Below are 15,278 nucleotides of genomic sequence, written 5' to 3' on the forward strand. Positions count from 1 at the left end.
ATTGCATGGCAATATCTCAACAACTAAGGGTCGTATCAACAAAGTTCAAAAATGTAGAATATAGAGAATTATCTCAGCTCTTCAAAAAAATGTTTTTTCATAGGTGGGCAAACATGGGCACTAATTTTAAAAAATGAATAAGGCCGTTGCAAATATTTTTCAAAGTGTCTCCATCCCCTTCAAAGTTTGTCTGAAAAATCAGGGGACAAAAAATATTTTTCCAATAAACGTCAAAATGCCATGAAAATAGTAGTCTAATCAACTGAAAACAATCTAAAACGCATTTTTCAGCATTGATAATCATATTTAGCATGTTTGAGCTTGTTTGAAAATGTTTTGAATTTTTATGAAATCCCAATGTATAGCACCGCAAAAATTTCATTTTTCGAAAAAAATAAAATTTTCGTCAATACTTAGATATTTTGGAAATTAATGATGGCAAAACGACTGGACAGGTGTATAATGCATTTTACACCACTTTTTTCATTAAAATGTTGAAACCATGGCTCGTAATTTAAATTTTTATACTTCTTTGGGCATAACGAAAGCACCAAAAAAGTTTCAGCCGGTTTCAAAAAATACAAACATTAAAATTAATAAAAAAAGACCGATTTCGTAGAGAACTGCCAACCATAGAAGTCCCGCTCAAAAGTGGCAACAATCGGAGGTGGGGCCAATAGACACAATGTACCGCAGGCTGCCGCCACCTTGTACATTCTTCCCATGGGCGTTCAAAGTGCGGACGTATCGAATTTTAATTAAATTTATCACACATTTTACTCCACTTAGGCTATCAATTTTGATTAAACGCAGTTCTGTTCTGCTCAGGGTTTCGGCCGACTTGGCCGTATATCGCAGTGAAGGCAAGCATATTTTGCAGCATCAGCAGCAGCCATCATGACCGATACCGATACCTTGTCGGTTGGTCGGTCGTCCGGTGGAACCTGGGTGAGAAATTCCTGGTCTGGCCCGGACATCGCCGATGATGGTCCAGGGAAGATGCAATTTAGCCCGGTGTGTGTGTGTGTCGGACAGCACAGGTTGGGACGTGCGGTTATTGGAGAGTACTCCGGGCAAGTCTTGGGCAGGGCCGGGATGACGGCGATGACCACACTCCGACACCACCGGCCCTGCAGCGGACGGAAGCAAGGTACATCAAGACTGCATGGTCGGGCCCTCCTCGGTGAAGACAAGCGTATAAAATGCAATTAGATGGCATGATGCAGCAGCAGAAAGTGTGGTGTGCGTTTTGGTTTCATCAGGTACCGTACGGTGGAGGGAGTTTGGTTTGAGTCATCGCTTTCTAGAATGCAACAAAGTGCACCTCTTGAACGGTGGTTCGATGACCAACGGGACGGCATTTAAGTTTCCGGCCAAGAACTTGGACTTGGATGGGGGACAAAGTGTTTCGAGAAAGACAGGCCAGCAGACTTCGATGAACTGTAAATTATTCAGAACATGCATTTACTGTCAGGCTGGAATTTAATATAACATGCCATTTGCCATTTATTGAGGCTCTTTGCATCACAGACAGACTATGGGTAGAATTTTATTATTAGACTCAATTGTTTCAATGAATGTCACTTCCAGGTGCATATTGCTTTTGTTGGTACAAAATAACAACGTAGGAATTGTTATGAAATGCTTTTTGAAGTACAATATTTAAAAAAAAAAAACAATTTGATTTGACCACCCTAAGACTTTTTCGCTCCAAAGTGGACCAAGCCCCGGAAACCACCAAAAGTATTTAATAACATTCCTGGTGGCACACAAAAGTGGGACAAAAGTTTTGCAATTTTCCTCTCCAAATTGTGGGAGGGGGCGTCCAGGAACCGGTGCACCGGAGGGAGCACATTAAATCTTGGTGCATTCCTGTGCTTTTTGAAAAGAGCCGAGGAAAAGTCGAAAATCTCACACATTCAAAATGAGCCGAGACGGGGGGAAAGGGAACACTTTTTTTTCTGACTGTGGTTTGTTGTAGGATAAACTACTGCCAGGCACTCTCGGCGATAATGTGGGAAAGTAATTTTCGGCTTTTTGCAGCAACAGCACAAAATTTCAGTCCCAAAGTTTGAGAATGCTCAAATGGGTCTGGTTTTGAAAGCTGGGCGAGAAAAGTTTTCTAATGGAGGGAAAGTAATTATGGAAAACTAGTTTAATTTTGTGTCGAAAACAGTTTTCTCGGTTGGTCAAAATAAATGTCATTCGATTTAATTTCAGCCTCAAATATCAGCAATTAACTACAAAACCCTGTTTGCACATCAATTCAGCACTGTAAATAGTCACTTTCACAAATTGCTTCGCAACTACAGTCAATCACCGACAGTTGACAATAAATGAGAGTTTTCCATAAAGTTCCGTTTCCCGGCAGAAAACAACAAAAAAAAATGCAAAATAAAAGCTGCATCCGACAGCGCAAACCTTTTTTCCAATTTCACAGACATAACTCTCTCTCCAATTTCCGCCCACTTTTCCAACTTTTCCTCGATGGCCGGCGCCGGAGCGTCAATATTTCATCGCGCTTAGTGAATAATCGCGGCTGTCATAAAACGAGAACAAATGCCCAACAAATGGACGGGGGGTTATCCAGGGTGGTTAACTGGCCAACTTAATGGTCTGGACAGCTTCCCAGTTGTGATGATTTTTCCGATCCGTTGCGAGTGTGGTTCATAGGCCGTTGAACAGAGTGCAATGGTCGGTCACACTAAATGACCGACGTCGCAGTGTTGATTATTTTATCAACTGAAAGCTGCTGTAATAGTTGACCCTCGTTTTGTCCCCGTCAATTGGATATGATGTCTGGTTCAAGAACTTGAATGCAATAATGTGACATATTTCGAAGATAGTGATAACTTTTTTTAATGCAAAAAAAGAATCTTAGGTAGGGGAAATATACCCATTCTAATCACTCTAAGCCATTCGACCAATTCTCATCACTTTTGCCGTTTTCCGCTATTAAATCAACATTTTCAGATGTATCAACAATGGAGAGTTGCTTGCTCACTTTTATTTGAGCTATTTATTACTTTGGAACAGTCAAAAACACTTTATGAAAGCTGTAATTCATGATCAAAGTGCTGATAGGCCGATAACAGAAATAGGCTGAGAAAGGGTATAGTTCCCCTAAGTTAAAAAATATAGATTTATTTTTTTCAAAACATTGACCAAATGAAAGTAAAATGAAGTTTATTTTTTTAGATTTATGGGAAAAGTTATTTGATTTGGCAATTCGTTAAAACTTTATTAACTTTGGTTTATTTAATTGAATTAAAAAATATCAATCGTAATCTATAAAAAAAACTAACTTAATCCACCTATGTGGTTGATGCCTTCCTCACTTGTTACCAACAATGGGTAATGTGAGTGGTTTGGACACATATTTCAGCTATTTTTTTTAGGTCCAGAAAAATAAGTACACAGATATAACTTAAGTTGTCATAACTCGAGACAGGGTTGCCAGATCTTCAATTATGTGGACTCGTTGGAAAGTTTTTTCGATTACCAAACCAACGATGGGTCGGATGATGGATCCGGACATAGTTTACATACATTTAAGTGAGATCCGGCTTCAAAAAAGTACATAAATATCACTTAAGTGGTCATAACTCGAGACAGGGTTGCCAGATCTTCGGTGTTGTGGACTCGTTGGAAAGGTCTTTTGATTACCTAACCAACGATGAATCGGATGATGGTTCCGGACATCGTTTACATGCATTTAAGTGAGATCCGGCTTCAAAAAAGTACTTAAATATCACTTAAGTGGTCATAACTCGAGACAGGGTTGCCAGATCTTCGATGTTGTGGACTTGTTGGAAAGGTCTTTTGATTACCTAACCAACGATGGGTTGGATGATGGATCTGGACATCGTTTACATGCATATAATTGAGATCCGGATATATGTGAAAACACATTTTTATACATAACTTTTGAACTACTTATCGAAACTTCAAACAATTCAATAGCGATGTATGGGACCCTAAACCAAGTCGAATGCAACTGGTTCGATCAAAATCGGTTCCGCCAGTGCTGAGAAAACTTGGCAAGATTTTTGAACACATACATACATACACACACACACACATACACACACAGAGACATTTGTTCAGTTTTCGATTCTGAGTCGATATGTATATATGAAGGTGGGTCTTCGAGCTTTTGATAAAAAGTTCATTTTTAGAGCAGGATTATAGCCTTACCTCAGTGAGGAAGGCAAAAATGTGATGGCATTCTATTACATTTTAAGTTATTGAACTATAACGAACCTCGGCTTAAAACAAGCTTAAATCAGGCTCCACACATATTTTTTCCATGTTTCGATCGAGATTTAGTAGCCAAATGCATCCATAACATCGAAGCTCATTTGAAAAATCACTCGAAGCAGCACCGAAAAGTATATACTTGAGCAATTCTCTGAAATTTTATCCGGCTGAACCTTTTTTGTTGCCTTTGGTATGCCCAAAGAAGCCATTTTGCATCATTAGTTTGTCCATATAATTTTCCATACAAATTTGGCAGCTAAAAATTATATATAAAAATTCAAAAATCTGTATCTTTTGAAGGAATTTTTGGATCGATTTGGTGTTGGATAAGGAATATACTGAAAAAATGATGCATGGTAAAAAATGGTGATTTTTTCAATTTATCAACTTTATTTTTCAATGTAAAATATTTTTTTTTCTTTTCGAAAACAATATTTTCAATTTTTTAAATCAAAACTAACAATTCAGAGGGCGTAATATTGAGTGTTTTCGAAAAGATCGTAAAATCGTTCATCAAAATTTCACTGAAGTACTTTTTGATTGAAAATTCGATTTTACATCGAAAAATGAAGTTTAAAAATGTTTTCGATTTTTTTCGTATTGATTCAAAAATTCATAACTCGGTCAAAGATTTTTTGCACACTCTGGAATGTCCCCTAAAGCAAATTAAAAAAATAAAAAAGTATTATTTTGCAAATCAAGTTTTAGTAACAAAAAGTGAAATATATTTTTTTTACCGTGTATATTTTTTTCTGTGTGGTCCTTATCCATACCTACAACTTAGCTGATGACACCAAATCGATCGAAAAATTCCTTCAAAAGATACAGATTTTTTAATTTTCATATTTCATTTTTTTGACAGCTGCCAAATTTGTATGGAAAATTATATGGACAAACTTATGATGCAAAATGGCTTCTTTGGGCATACCGAAGGCACCAAAAATGTTTCAGCCAGATAAAAAAAAAAATACAAAAAAAATTATTAAAAAAACGATTTTGTAGAGAATTGCTCACTTAGGATATTTCACTAATTAGAAGCTTACAGCGTTCATTAATCGTTGAGTCTTTATATTTCACTGTGTACAAAGCAAATGGGGGGCGTTTCCCGCAAAGTCAGCGCCATACGACAATTAATAACGGCAAAGCGTAAGAATTCTGGCAGCACTGCCCACGTCCGCTCACTTGCCACGTTCCTCGAGCTTGTGAACGCTTTCGCTGAGCCGTTCCAGCAAGTGCTTCAACTCCTGGTTTTGCTGGGCCATCTGCAGCAGCTGGTTGCGGTCCTGGCGGGCGTCCTCCTGCCGCAGATAGTACAAAAAGTCCAGCACCGTCTTGTAGCAGCAAATGTCGCCGACCCAGCGGTCCCGACAGGTGGCGTCCTTCCGAGCGATCTGGATCGCCTTCTGGTTGATGTGGGCCATCGCGGACTCGAGCCACTGGCAGTTCCAGGGGTTCTTGCGGAGGGAGATGGCGTTCAGGACGGGGAATGCCTCGAAGAAGTACGGGATGTAGACGAGCTTGTTCTTGCTGAGGGAGAGCGTTTGAAGAGCCGGGAATCGGAGTCCCTGCTTGGAGTCGAGGGTCTTGATACGGTTGTCGTATAGGGAAAGCACTTTGAGCTGAGTTGCGTTGGTGAACAGCTCCAGGTCGACGTACTCGATCGAGTTGTTGTACAGGTATAGCTTCTCCAAACCTTCCAGATAGCGGATGTTTTTCGGCACGGTTGTGATTGCGTTGTGGACGATGGTGAGTGTTTTGAGGTCGCGATTCTCAACGGGTTCAACCTCGAACTCCAGCAGTCCGTTACGCTGAACGTTGATCTCGCTTAGATTGCTCGATGCTATCAGCATCTTCCGGATGACGGTATTGTTGTAAATGTGCAGCAAACGAACCCCCGGTAGATGGCTGTAGATTTCCTTGGAGAAGTTCGGAATGGCACCCGACTTGATGAGGAGAATCGGATGCCTTGGGAGATCCAGCGTCTGAATACTTTGTACGCCATCAATCACCACGTTTTCGAGAAAGCAGAATCCAGCCTCGTTGATCACGGAACATTTGTAGGACTTGGTAGCGGCAATCTGGATGCAAAAGCACGCAGCTATCGCTGATAATCTAGAAGCGAAGAGCAATTCAAACTACTGCTTGCAAATGTCTCATAACCTTTAAACTTACAGAATCCTCCCAGACTTGAACATTTTAACCAGTCCAGTCAACTCGAGCACTAATGATAAACTAAATGGTAGTGAATAACAGCGGGTTTAAAGATATCGACAGCGACACCAGCAGTCTGGTTCTTATCAACCCCGGGGGGACGACGATCTCGACGGTTGAACTCACTTCCCCTAACCACAGCCAAAGTTGCACACATTGTCGTCGGGTCGTGCGAGAGTGTTTCTTCACCAAAAAGGCAAGAGTTCAATAATTAATTTTTTGTTGTTCTCAATAATTCGACATTTCACGGAAATTCTTCAACAAGATGGAATTATTGAACAAAAAAAAAATCCCTAAAAGTAATTTGTGAATATTGACTCACCGCGCGGAGACCAACATCACTCACTGGCCCCCAGCATCCGGACCACGTGGCAACCCTGTAGCTCTGTGGTTAACGCCCCCGAATGATGGTGCGGAGAGACACCAAATCGTGCACTTGTTATTCACACCCGCCGTGGGGTTCTGATGGTGTGGACTTTGATAGCAAACGCACACACACATACATATATTCTACACGCAGGAACCCAATCAAACGTGTGAATGTTTGATGCAATTTATGCATTAATCAGGTTTCCAGCGAGCGCGCGAAATGCAACATCTAATCATACGCGTGAATCAGCACACGCACGGGCACACACAAACACAGCTTTCCAATCTAAATTTTGAATAAATAATGAAAATTGTGCCACTTTACGCACACAAACACACGCGCACACGTCTAGAAGCGATAGTAGGAAGTGCATCCCTGGTGTGCTGGGGTGTGGATGACAGGCTGAGCTGGCAGTAACAATGTTATCATTAGTCAACTAATTTTCAACTTTGGGTTTGATGTTGGGAGAGAACTGATGCAAAATCGTGGTGCCCGTGAAGAGGCGAGATCCTGGATTGAAATTTGTGTGCGGAACGTAAACTATTTGCAGGTCCATTAAGGTGAACAAAGGGGCAGCGTTTTGAAAGGATGAGCGTTGATTGTTCTGGTTTTGGAGCAAAATTGATATTAAATTTAAGTTGATTTGTAATCAAATGGTCTTGGGCTTGATTTCCAGCTGTTCTTAGCAATAGAGTTCTTAACTCAACATGATTAATAAAAAAACACAATTGGTGCACCAGAGGAGCAGTTTTCTCTGATTTCGGTCATTATTATTTTTTTTTTTGTATATTTTAATCCGTACGAAACTTTTTTGGTGCCTTCGGTATGCCCAAAGAAGCCATTTTGCATCATTAGTTTTTCCATATAATATTCCATTCAAAGGCAGCTATCCATACAAAAATGATGTATGAAAATTCAAAAGCTGTATCTTTTGAAGGAATTTTTTGATCGATTTGGTGTCTTGGGCTAAGTTGCTTTACAAAAAACACTATTCTTATTTTTTTAATATTTTTTATAGGACATCAAAAGCCAACTTTTCAGAAATTTCCAGGTTGTGCAAAAAATCGTTGACCGAGTTAAAATTTTTTTAATCGATAATGATTTTTTTTTTTAAATCGAAATATTGTTCGAATTTTTTTTTAACTTCATTTTCTGATGTAAAATCAAATTTGCAATCAAAAAGTACTCCAGTGAAATTTTGATAAAGTGTACCGTTTTCAAGTTAAAGCCATTTTAGGTAACTTTTTTAAAAATAGTCGATGTTTGCCCGAAAAAATAAGTGCAAATGTTTGCCCACTTTTGAAAAAAAAATTTTTGGAAAGTTGAGAAAATTCTCTATATTTTGCTTTTTTGAACTTTGTTGATACGACCCTTAGTTGCTGAGATATTGCCACGCAAAGATTAAAAAACAGGAAAATTGATGTTTTCTAAGTCTCACCCAACAAACCACAGTTTTCTAATGTCAATATCTCAGCAACTAATGGTCCGAATTACGATGTTAAAATATAATATTCAATGTTTGGTTCTTTTGAAATGTTAGTCTTGATTTTTGAAAATATTGTTTTCAAAATGATCGGAAAATTTCACGAATCAAAAAAAAAAAAATTCCTGTTTTTAAATCTTTGCATGGCAATATCTCAGCAACTAAAGGTCGTATCAACCAAGTAGAAATATTCTCAGCTCTTCAATATTTTTTTTTAAATTGGGCAAACATATGCTCTAATTTTAAAAAAATTAAAAACATCGACTATTTTTTAAAAAGTTGCCTAAAAATGGCTTTAACTTGAAAACGGTGCACTTTATCAAAATTTCAGTAAAGTACTTTTTGATTGCAAATTCAATTTTATATCGGAAAATGAAGTTGAAAACTTTTTTCGACCAATATTTTGTTTTTTTGTTGAAAAAAATCATTATCGATTAAAAAATTCATAACTCGAACAACGATTTTTTGCACAGCTTGGAAATTTCTGATAAGTTGGCACATCAACCCTAATACATATCAAAAAATTAAAAAAAAAACGATTTTTTTACCGTGTATCATTTTTTTCAGTGTAGCTCATATCCATACCTACAACTTTGCCGAAGACATCAAATTGATTAAAAAAATCCTTCAAAAGATACAGATTTTTAAATTTTCATATATCATTTTTGTATGGACAGTTGCCAAATTTGTAAGGAAAATTATATGGACAAACTAATGATTCAAAATATTTGGGCATATCGAAAGCGCCACAATAGTTTCAGCCAGATTAAAAAATACAAAAATTAAAATTCTAAAAAATACCGATTTCGTAGAGAATTGTTCAGAGGTGTGCGGCGGACCGGCTATGGATGGCTGTGAGAGTGCTAAGGAACTAGTTATGGTGGATTTGGTTCTTTTTTCAATTGCCTCAATTCAAAATTCCAGGTAACTAGGCCTTAGTTAATCATCATAATTACATGACGAAATCTAGTCTGAAAATGTACTCGACCCCGAATCCTCGAATATCCGAAATATCGGTTACACAACTCGACATTTCCAAAGATGATGTCAGTAAACGTTTCAGTTTCGTCGAGGTCAAGGTATAGATTTAACCTCCATGAATACGCTCTAGTCGACAGAATTGAATTGTAGAGAATCTCCTACCAGTGAATAAAATAGCGAATTTCAGGCATAAATCGTCGCTGTCGTGCTAATTTGTCGTATGTTGATTTTGGGTTAAATTGAGTTAAGAACACCATTTTGAACAGCTCACTTTCACAGATCCCCAAAATTCGATTTCAACCCTAAGATATTCAATAAAACCGAAAAAAATCCTTGCATTTTTGTCACTTTTCATATGTAACAAGTTTCAATCTTATCGTGTTATCTTGACACAGCCTGAAAATTGATGTGAGTGCGACAATTGGCCAAAGGGATTTCTCGTCAGAACGCGTTTGACACAAGTACGAGCTCGACTGACGTAAACATGTTCAATTATAACTCGAGACTAAGGCAACCAAATTCAACCAAACTTCGGGGCAATGTAGGGGAAGGACGACCATATGGGGCAAGAGGAACAATCGCTCGTACGGCCGTAATTTTTACAATTTTGATTATTTCCAGTAACGTCATGATTCGAATTCCCGGACGCTTCGAAACCCGGACACTTCAACTTGTTTTATCAATTATTTGGATATAAGTTCGCATTATGAATATCAAAACTGTGTTATTTGATGAATTCTAACATTAACTTTCATTTAAAGTTTGTTTGAACGCTGTAGTTAATGTCAAAACAATTAAATAAAATAAAATTATAAGATTACCAAAAATGCGAAACATTTCACGTGAAATATTTCATAGACGTCCGAAGCACTGGCAAGGCAAAGTAGAAATGTATGGTTTTGATTTCCTTAAATTCTAGCAAATTTATACATAAAATATTGATTGTTTTGGTGGTAACAGCTTATTTGAGACCTAAATAATGCCATTCACTAACATTTCAGTCCAAATTTGTGCGATTCATGGGAAAAAAACGAGTGTCCGGAATTCGAAGCAAAAGTGTCCGGATTTCGAATCAGCTTTTATGAGTGTCCGGGATTCGAAGCACAACAGGTCATTTTAATTTTCAAATTCTGGTGAAAAAATGTTAGAATTTACATATTTTGCATGCATTCTCTTAAAACTGACTGTTTATATTACATTCTGATGATATTTCTTCATTTCCAACTTATTACATGATTTATTGTCAACTATAACGAAAATGATATGATACTGAGTGTCCGGATTTCGAATCATGACGTTATGAGGAATTGTTGCTAGCAATGCAATTAGCTGATTGTACTACCACATAATCGCCAAAACGACTTAAACGCCACGGAGCATAAGATTTAATGAAGTTTTTTTCAAAACCTTTGTTTTCTTATAATATTTGGAAAGTACAAAATAAGGCATAGGATTCGTTTTATGGCAATTTTTTTCAAAATGCATTTTTTCCTAGATCAGTAGTGACCCTACCAATGACTTGCACCTATTACAAAGTATGATTTAACTTTTGGTTATTTTTGTTGAGAGCTTTAAAAAAATCTAATTTAGGTGGGACAAGTGTACCATATAGATTTTTAGTATAGAAAAAATACGAATAGCTGCAACAACATATTTTATTGGGAAAGAAATACTTAAAAGTACTTAAAAACTGATAAATAATTGTTAACAAAAAATTTCAAACAAAATATAGTGATATCATGAAAATTTACTTTTTATCATCTCAATAATATTTTTTTTGTAAAAACGATAAAATTTTTAGTAAAATATTATTTTTTAATCTAAAAATGAAAGAAACGTTTCAAATATATTGTAATCTGATGTATCTAAGTGATAACAGTTAAATTGTAAGCAAATTAGCATGTTGTTTCATGCATTGTTCCTCTTGCCCCAACGGGTTGTTCGTCTTGCCCCACTAGTTGAGTAGAACGCACGGAAAATCAAAAATTTTAAAATAAGTTTTTTACAGTCAAAAACTGGATTTTTTAAAAACCTGTTCTATCAAAGTCTTAGTCAAGACCTGGAATAAGATGATTATAAAAAAAAATCCGACAAATTTTTCACGTTTTAAATGGGTTATAACGAGCATTTCCTTAGCTTGTTACACTTGCCCCACTTTCCCCTACAGAATGGTCAACCAAACAAAATGTGTTAACATTGCGTGCTCTCATTTTTGCTTATTCAAGGTCACACATTAAACCGCGTTTTTCTCGGAACGTCAAAAAGCGACGTACGACAAGTTAGCACGACGGCGTCGAAATGCTATGGAATTATCATAAGCTACCATTTGCACCCACGTGTATCTGTGAGAGCTATGTAAGTTACAAGTTGATATTCAAAAATCCGTTTTAGTTATTTTCCATGTTTTTGGAGACCAAAGTCAAATGGGTGTGAAGTGTAGTATCATTCCAACACACGCATATAATATATCTGGGACATACAAGGACCATTTGCTAATAACAATCCTTCCCAGATAAACATAAACCCAAACTATTTGAACAGATCCGTAACCCAGTCCATCGCATTTGTTTGGAAAGCTGAGCAAACTCCCATGCCCATGCTGACCCCTATCGCTCGCCAGCTCATTTCTCGGTCATAATTACAAAACCCCGCGCAAACTTACCTAGCTATCGGCGAACTATCCATATAGTAGTTATAATACAGCATGGAGAATATCGTAACTATCACTAGCGCGACGGCACATATCCGCAGGTTCAGTCCCTTGGTCAGGTAGATGCAGCACCGAGCGAAAATGTTTGCACTTCCGGGCCCACTCGACGACGACCCACTGCTACTTCCGCTACTGCTGGGGTGGTGATGGTGGTGGTGGTACTGCTGGTACTGATGTTGGCCACAGCCGGAACTTCCAAAGTAATTGCCCTTACTGCTACTGCTACCGATACTACTATTTACATTGGCTGGTTCTCCGTTGAATCCGGGAATCGTGCACGACGTCGAGGAGTACCCGACGCCACCATTGTGGTTGCTTCTGTCAGCTGAAGTCAAAGAGCTGCCGGCCGTCAGCTTTAGACCCCCGCCTCCCCCGCCGGGGCCCGGAGTGTCGCTGGTGGCTCCGAGCAGATGCACCGTCGAACCCGTCTCCGAACTGTGCCGGTTGAGCGTGCTCATGGCCATGCCGGACGACTTCTGCTGGTGGGGAAAGTGGCCGGTTGTCAGATCGTGACTGCTGGCCGATGGCGAGGACGAGCCGCTCCATAGTTTCGTCGTGGAGTCGGATCCTTTCATGGTGTGTGTGCGTGTGCGAGATTGGAGAACTCACACTGGCAGCGGTTCTTGCTTTTCGGGCAGAGAGTTTTTTCGCTTCTTGCCAAAACGAAACTGGCAAGCCGATGATTAATCCGACGAACGTGATGTAATTTCGGATTACATTCTGCGCTGCACGCGCGCGTTGGATGGTCCTGCGAGGGGCGAGTCCTGCGAACGAAAGTGATAAGAAGGAGTGGAAGTTCCGTCAGAGTGTCAATGGATAAGTGATGATATCAGCTATTGCAAAACTATGCCGACCAGAAGATGGACCGAAGGATGATACTGATGATGATGATGACAATGTGGAAATTTGTTTATGAGATTGATAATCTTGTCCACGCGCCTCGGAATCAATTTCGGCATGGCATCAGTCATCGGTTGAACGACTCTGACATGCCAAAGGCGGGGCGTTTGTTCGTGGAAACAGTTCACGAAATTTAGTCAGCTATAGCCAGAGTGATTGGCAGATTCGATTTAAAACGGGATTGAGTTTGGAAAAAAAGATTGATTGTATTTTTTTTAAACATTCGAGCAGTTTTCTACGGAATCGGTCTTTTTTCTTAAATTTTAATTTTTGTATTTTTTGTGTGGCCTACACTGAAAAAAATGATATACGGTAAAATTTTTGTTGATGATTTTTAATTTCACTTTTTGTCACTAAAACTTGATTTGCAAAAAAAAAACTATTTTTATTTTTTTTTCTGATTTGTTTTAGAGGACATCAAATGACAACTTTTTAGAAATTTCCAGAATGGGCAAAAAATCTTTGACCGAGTAATGATTTTTTGAATCAATACAGATTTTTTGAAAAAATCGAAATATTGGTCGCAAAAATTTAACAACTTCATTTTTGGATGTAAAATCGAATTAGTGAAATTTTGATAAAGTGCACCGTTTTTAAGTTATAGCCATTTTTTGGTGACTTTTTTTTAAATAGTCGCAGCTAATCATTTTTTTTGACTAGTGTCCATGTTTGCCCACTTTTGAGTAAAATATTTTTGAAAAGCTGAGAAAATTATCTATATGATACGGCCCATAGTTGCTGAGATAACTATTGCCATGCAAATGTTTAAAAACAGGAAAATTTATGTTTTTCTAAGTCTTACCCAAACAACCCACCATTTTCAAATGTCGATATCTCAGCAACTAATGGTCCGATTTTCAATGTTAAAATATGAAACTTTCGAAATTTTCCGATCTTTCCGAAAACAATATTTCCAAAAATTAAAAAAAACAAGACTAACATTTCAAAAGGGCCAAACATTCAATATTACGCCCTATTGAAATATAATTCTTGATTTTAAATTTTTTAAAGAATTGTTTTCGAAACGATAAAGTGCTGAAAAAATCATGTTTTGCAACGAGTTGCTAACAACTTTTTTTGCAATTACGAAAAACGCTTCTAGAAAGGAATTTTATGTCAAACATTCATGTGTTTAATAAATTTATCAATCAAAGAAAAAATTTAACTTTTCAATACCCATTCAAGTGCTGAAAAGTAGAACTTTGAATTTACTTAAATTATGGCTGTTTGACATAAAACTCCATTCAAGAAGCGTTTTTCAGAATTGCAAAAAAAAAATGTTGTAAGCAACTCGGTCTTAAACTTGATTTTTTCAGCACTCATCGTGTTTATCCAACTCGGTAAACCTCGTTGGATAAATGTACGACTCGTGCTACCATCAATCTTAACAAGGACAGAAATTTTTAGATATCCTAAAAGAAATAAAAAAAATGATTTTATTTTTGTTCTTTTTTTTGCTTTTGTGTTGGATTTTAAATGAAATTTATCAAATAAACCAATGTGATTTAAATTAAATACCGTAAAACAAGGTGACTTTGATAGGTTTGCGATTTTTCCGCAAAATGAAGAGTACAATTAAAATACGTAAGGAATGGTTTAGAAACATACTGACCGTGGTAGAGAAGTGTTCAAAGTACCCCAAGAAGAACTTTTTATAAAATTTTGACAAGTTTAAAAAGTTAGTTAACTTTAGTTAAGAAAATGGTGATAAAAGTCATTATTTTAAACTTCTCAAAGTGTCATGATTTTCCCAATGAACATGATTTTTAATTGGAAAATGGAATGCATTTTCGGATTCTTTGGACAATTTTCCACTAGAAGAAAGTTAAAAAAGTTTGTAAATAATAAATAATATGTGTTTCGACATTTAAAAAAAATCTCAAAATTTATATGCAATTTCAGTTGAACAAATTTCATGTAAAATGTGAAAGCTTGTGATTCGTGCTTTGAATTCAGTATAAAATGCAATATAATTCGATAATTTTATAAACAAAACTAGTTTTAACAAACTTCAGGCAAAATTTCGACTTTTTAACAATTTTGCCTAAAATTTATATGTATTTTGCTAAAAACCTTATACATTTAGTTAACTATATATAAACATTGATTTTTTTTCTCAAAAACTATATCAGCTTCTTTAGTGATGGTACATTCAACGTACAAATAAAATTTGAACATCTTAAATATGATTTTATCAAGAAAAACTATGACTATCAAAGTCACCCCGGAATTAAAACTAAGAATTTTTAACTTAACTATTTTTCTAAACATTATTGAAGAAACTTTTTTTCCGAAATAGTACATGGACTTTGTGTAATCTACCCCAGTAGTTGTTTTAAAAATAATAATCTTGAGAAAAACCT

The 15,278-nt window shown here is 37.0% G+C and overlaps 2 protein-coding genes across 3 annotated transcripts in view; both read right to left on the bottom strand.

Moving 5' to 3' along the window:
• Nucleotides 1-6,579, bottom strand: part of LOC120430066 (leucine-rich repeat-containing protein 15-like) — a 44,715-nt gene extending 38,136 nt beyond the window's left edge. The window contains exons 1-2 of one of the 2 annotated variants that reach the window (XM_052710867.1): nucleotides 6,433-6,579; nucleotides 5,429-6,372 (exon numbers count right to left, since the gene is read on the bottom strand). In XM_052710867.1, the coding sequence (XP_052566827.1) occupies nucleotides 5,439-6,372; nucleotides 6,433-6,455 (957 nt within the window). In that variant the 5' untranslated portion in view covers nucleotides 6,456-6,579 and the 3' untranslated portion in view covers nucleotides 5,429-5,438. Of the gene's footprint in view, nucleotides 1-5,271; nucleotides 6,373-6,432 lie in introns of those variants that run through there. The other variant, XM_039595158.2, reaches the window with a different exon arrangement.
• Nucleotides 1-15,278, bottom strand: part of LOC120430033 (bifunctional heparan sulfate N-deacetylase/N-sulfotransferase) — a 377,310-nt gene that overhangs the window by 65,712 nt on the left and 296,320 nt on the right. The window contains exon 4 of the mRNA XM_039595131.2: nucleotides 11,968-12,779. Coding sequence (XP_039451065.1) covers nucleotides 11,968-12,590 — 623 coding nt within the window. The 5' untranslated portion in view covers nucleotides 12,591-12,779. The remainder of the gene's footprint in view (nucleotides 1-11,967; nucleotides 12,780-15,278) is intronic.

The sequence above is a fragment of the Culex pipiens genome, chromosome 3, assembly GCF_016801865.2.
Source record: "Culex pipiens pallens isolate TS chromosome 3, TS_CPP_V2, whole genome shotgun sequence".
Classification (NCBI taxonomy): Eukaryota; Metazoa; Arthropoda; class Insecta; order Diptera; family Culicidae; genus Culex; species Culex pipiens.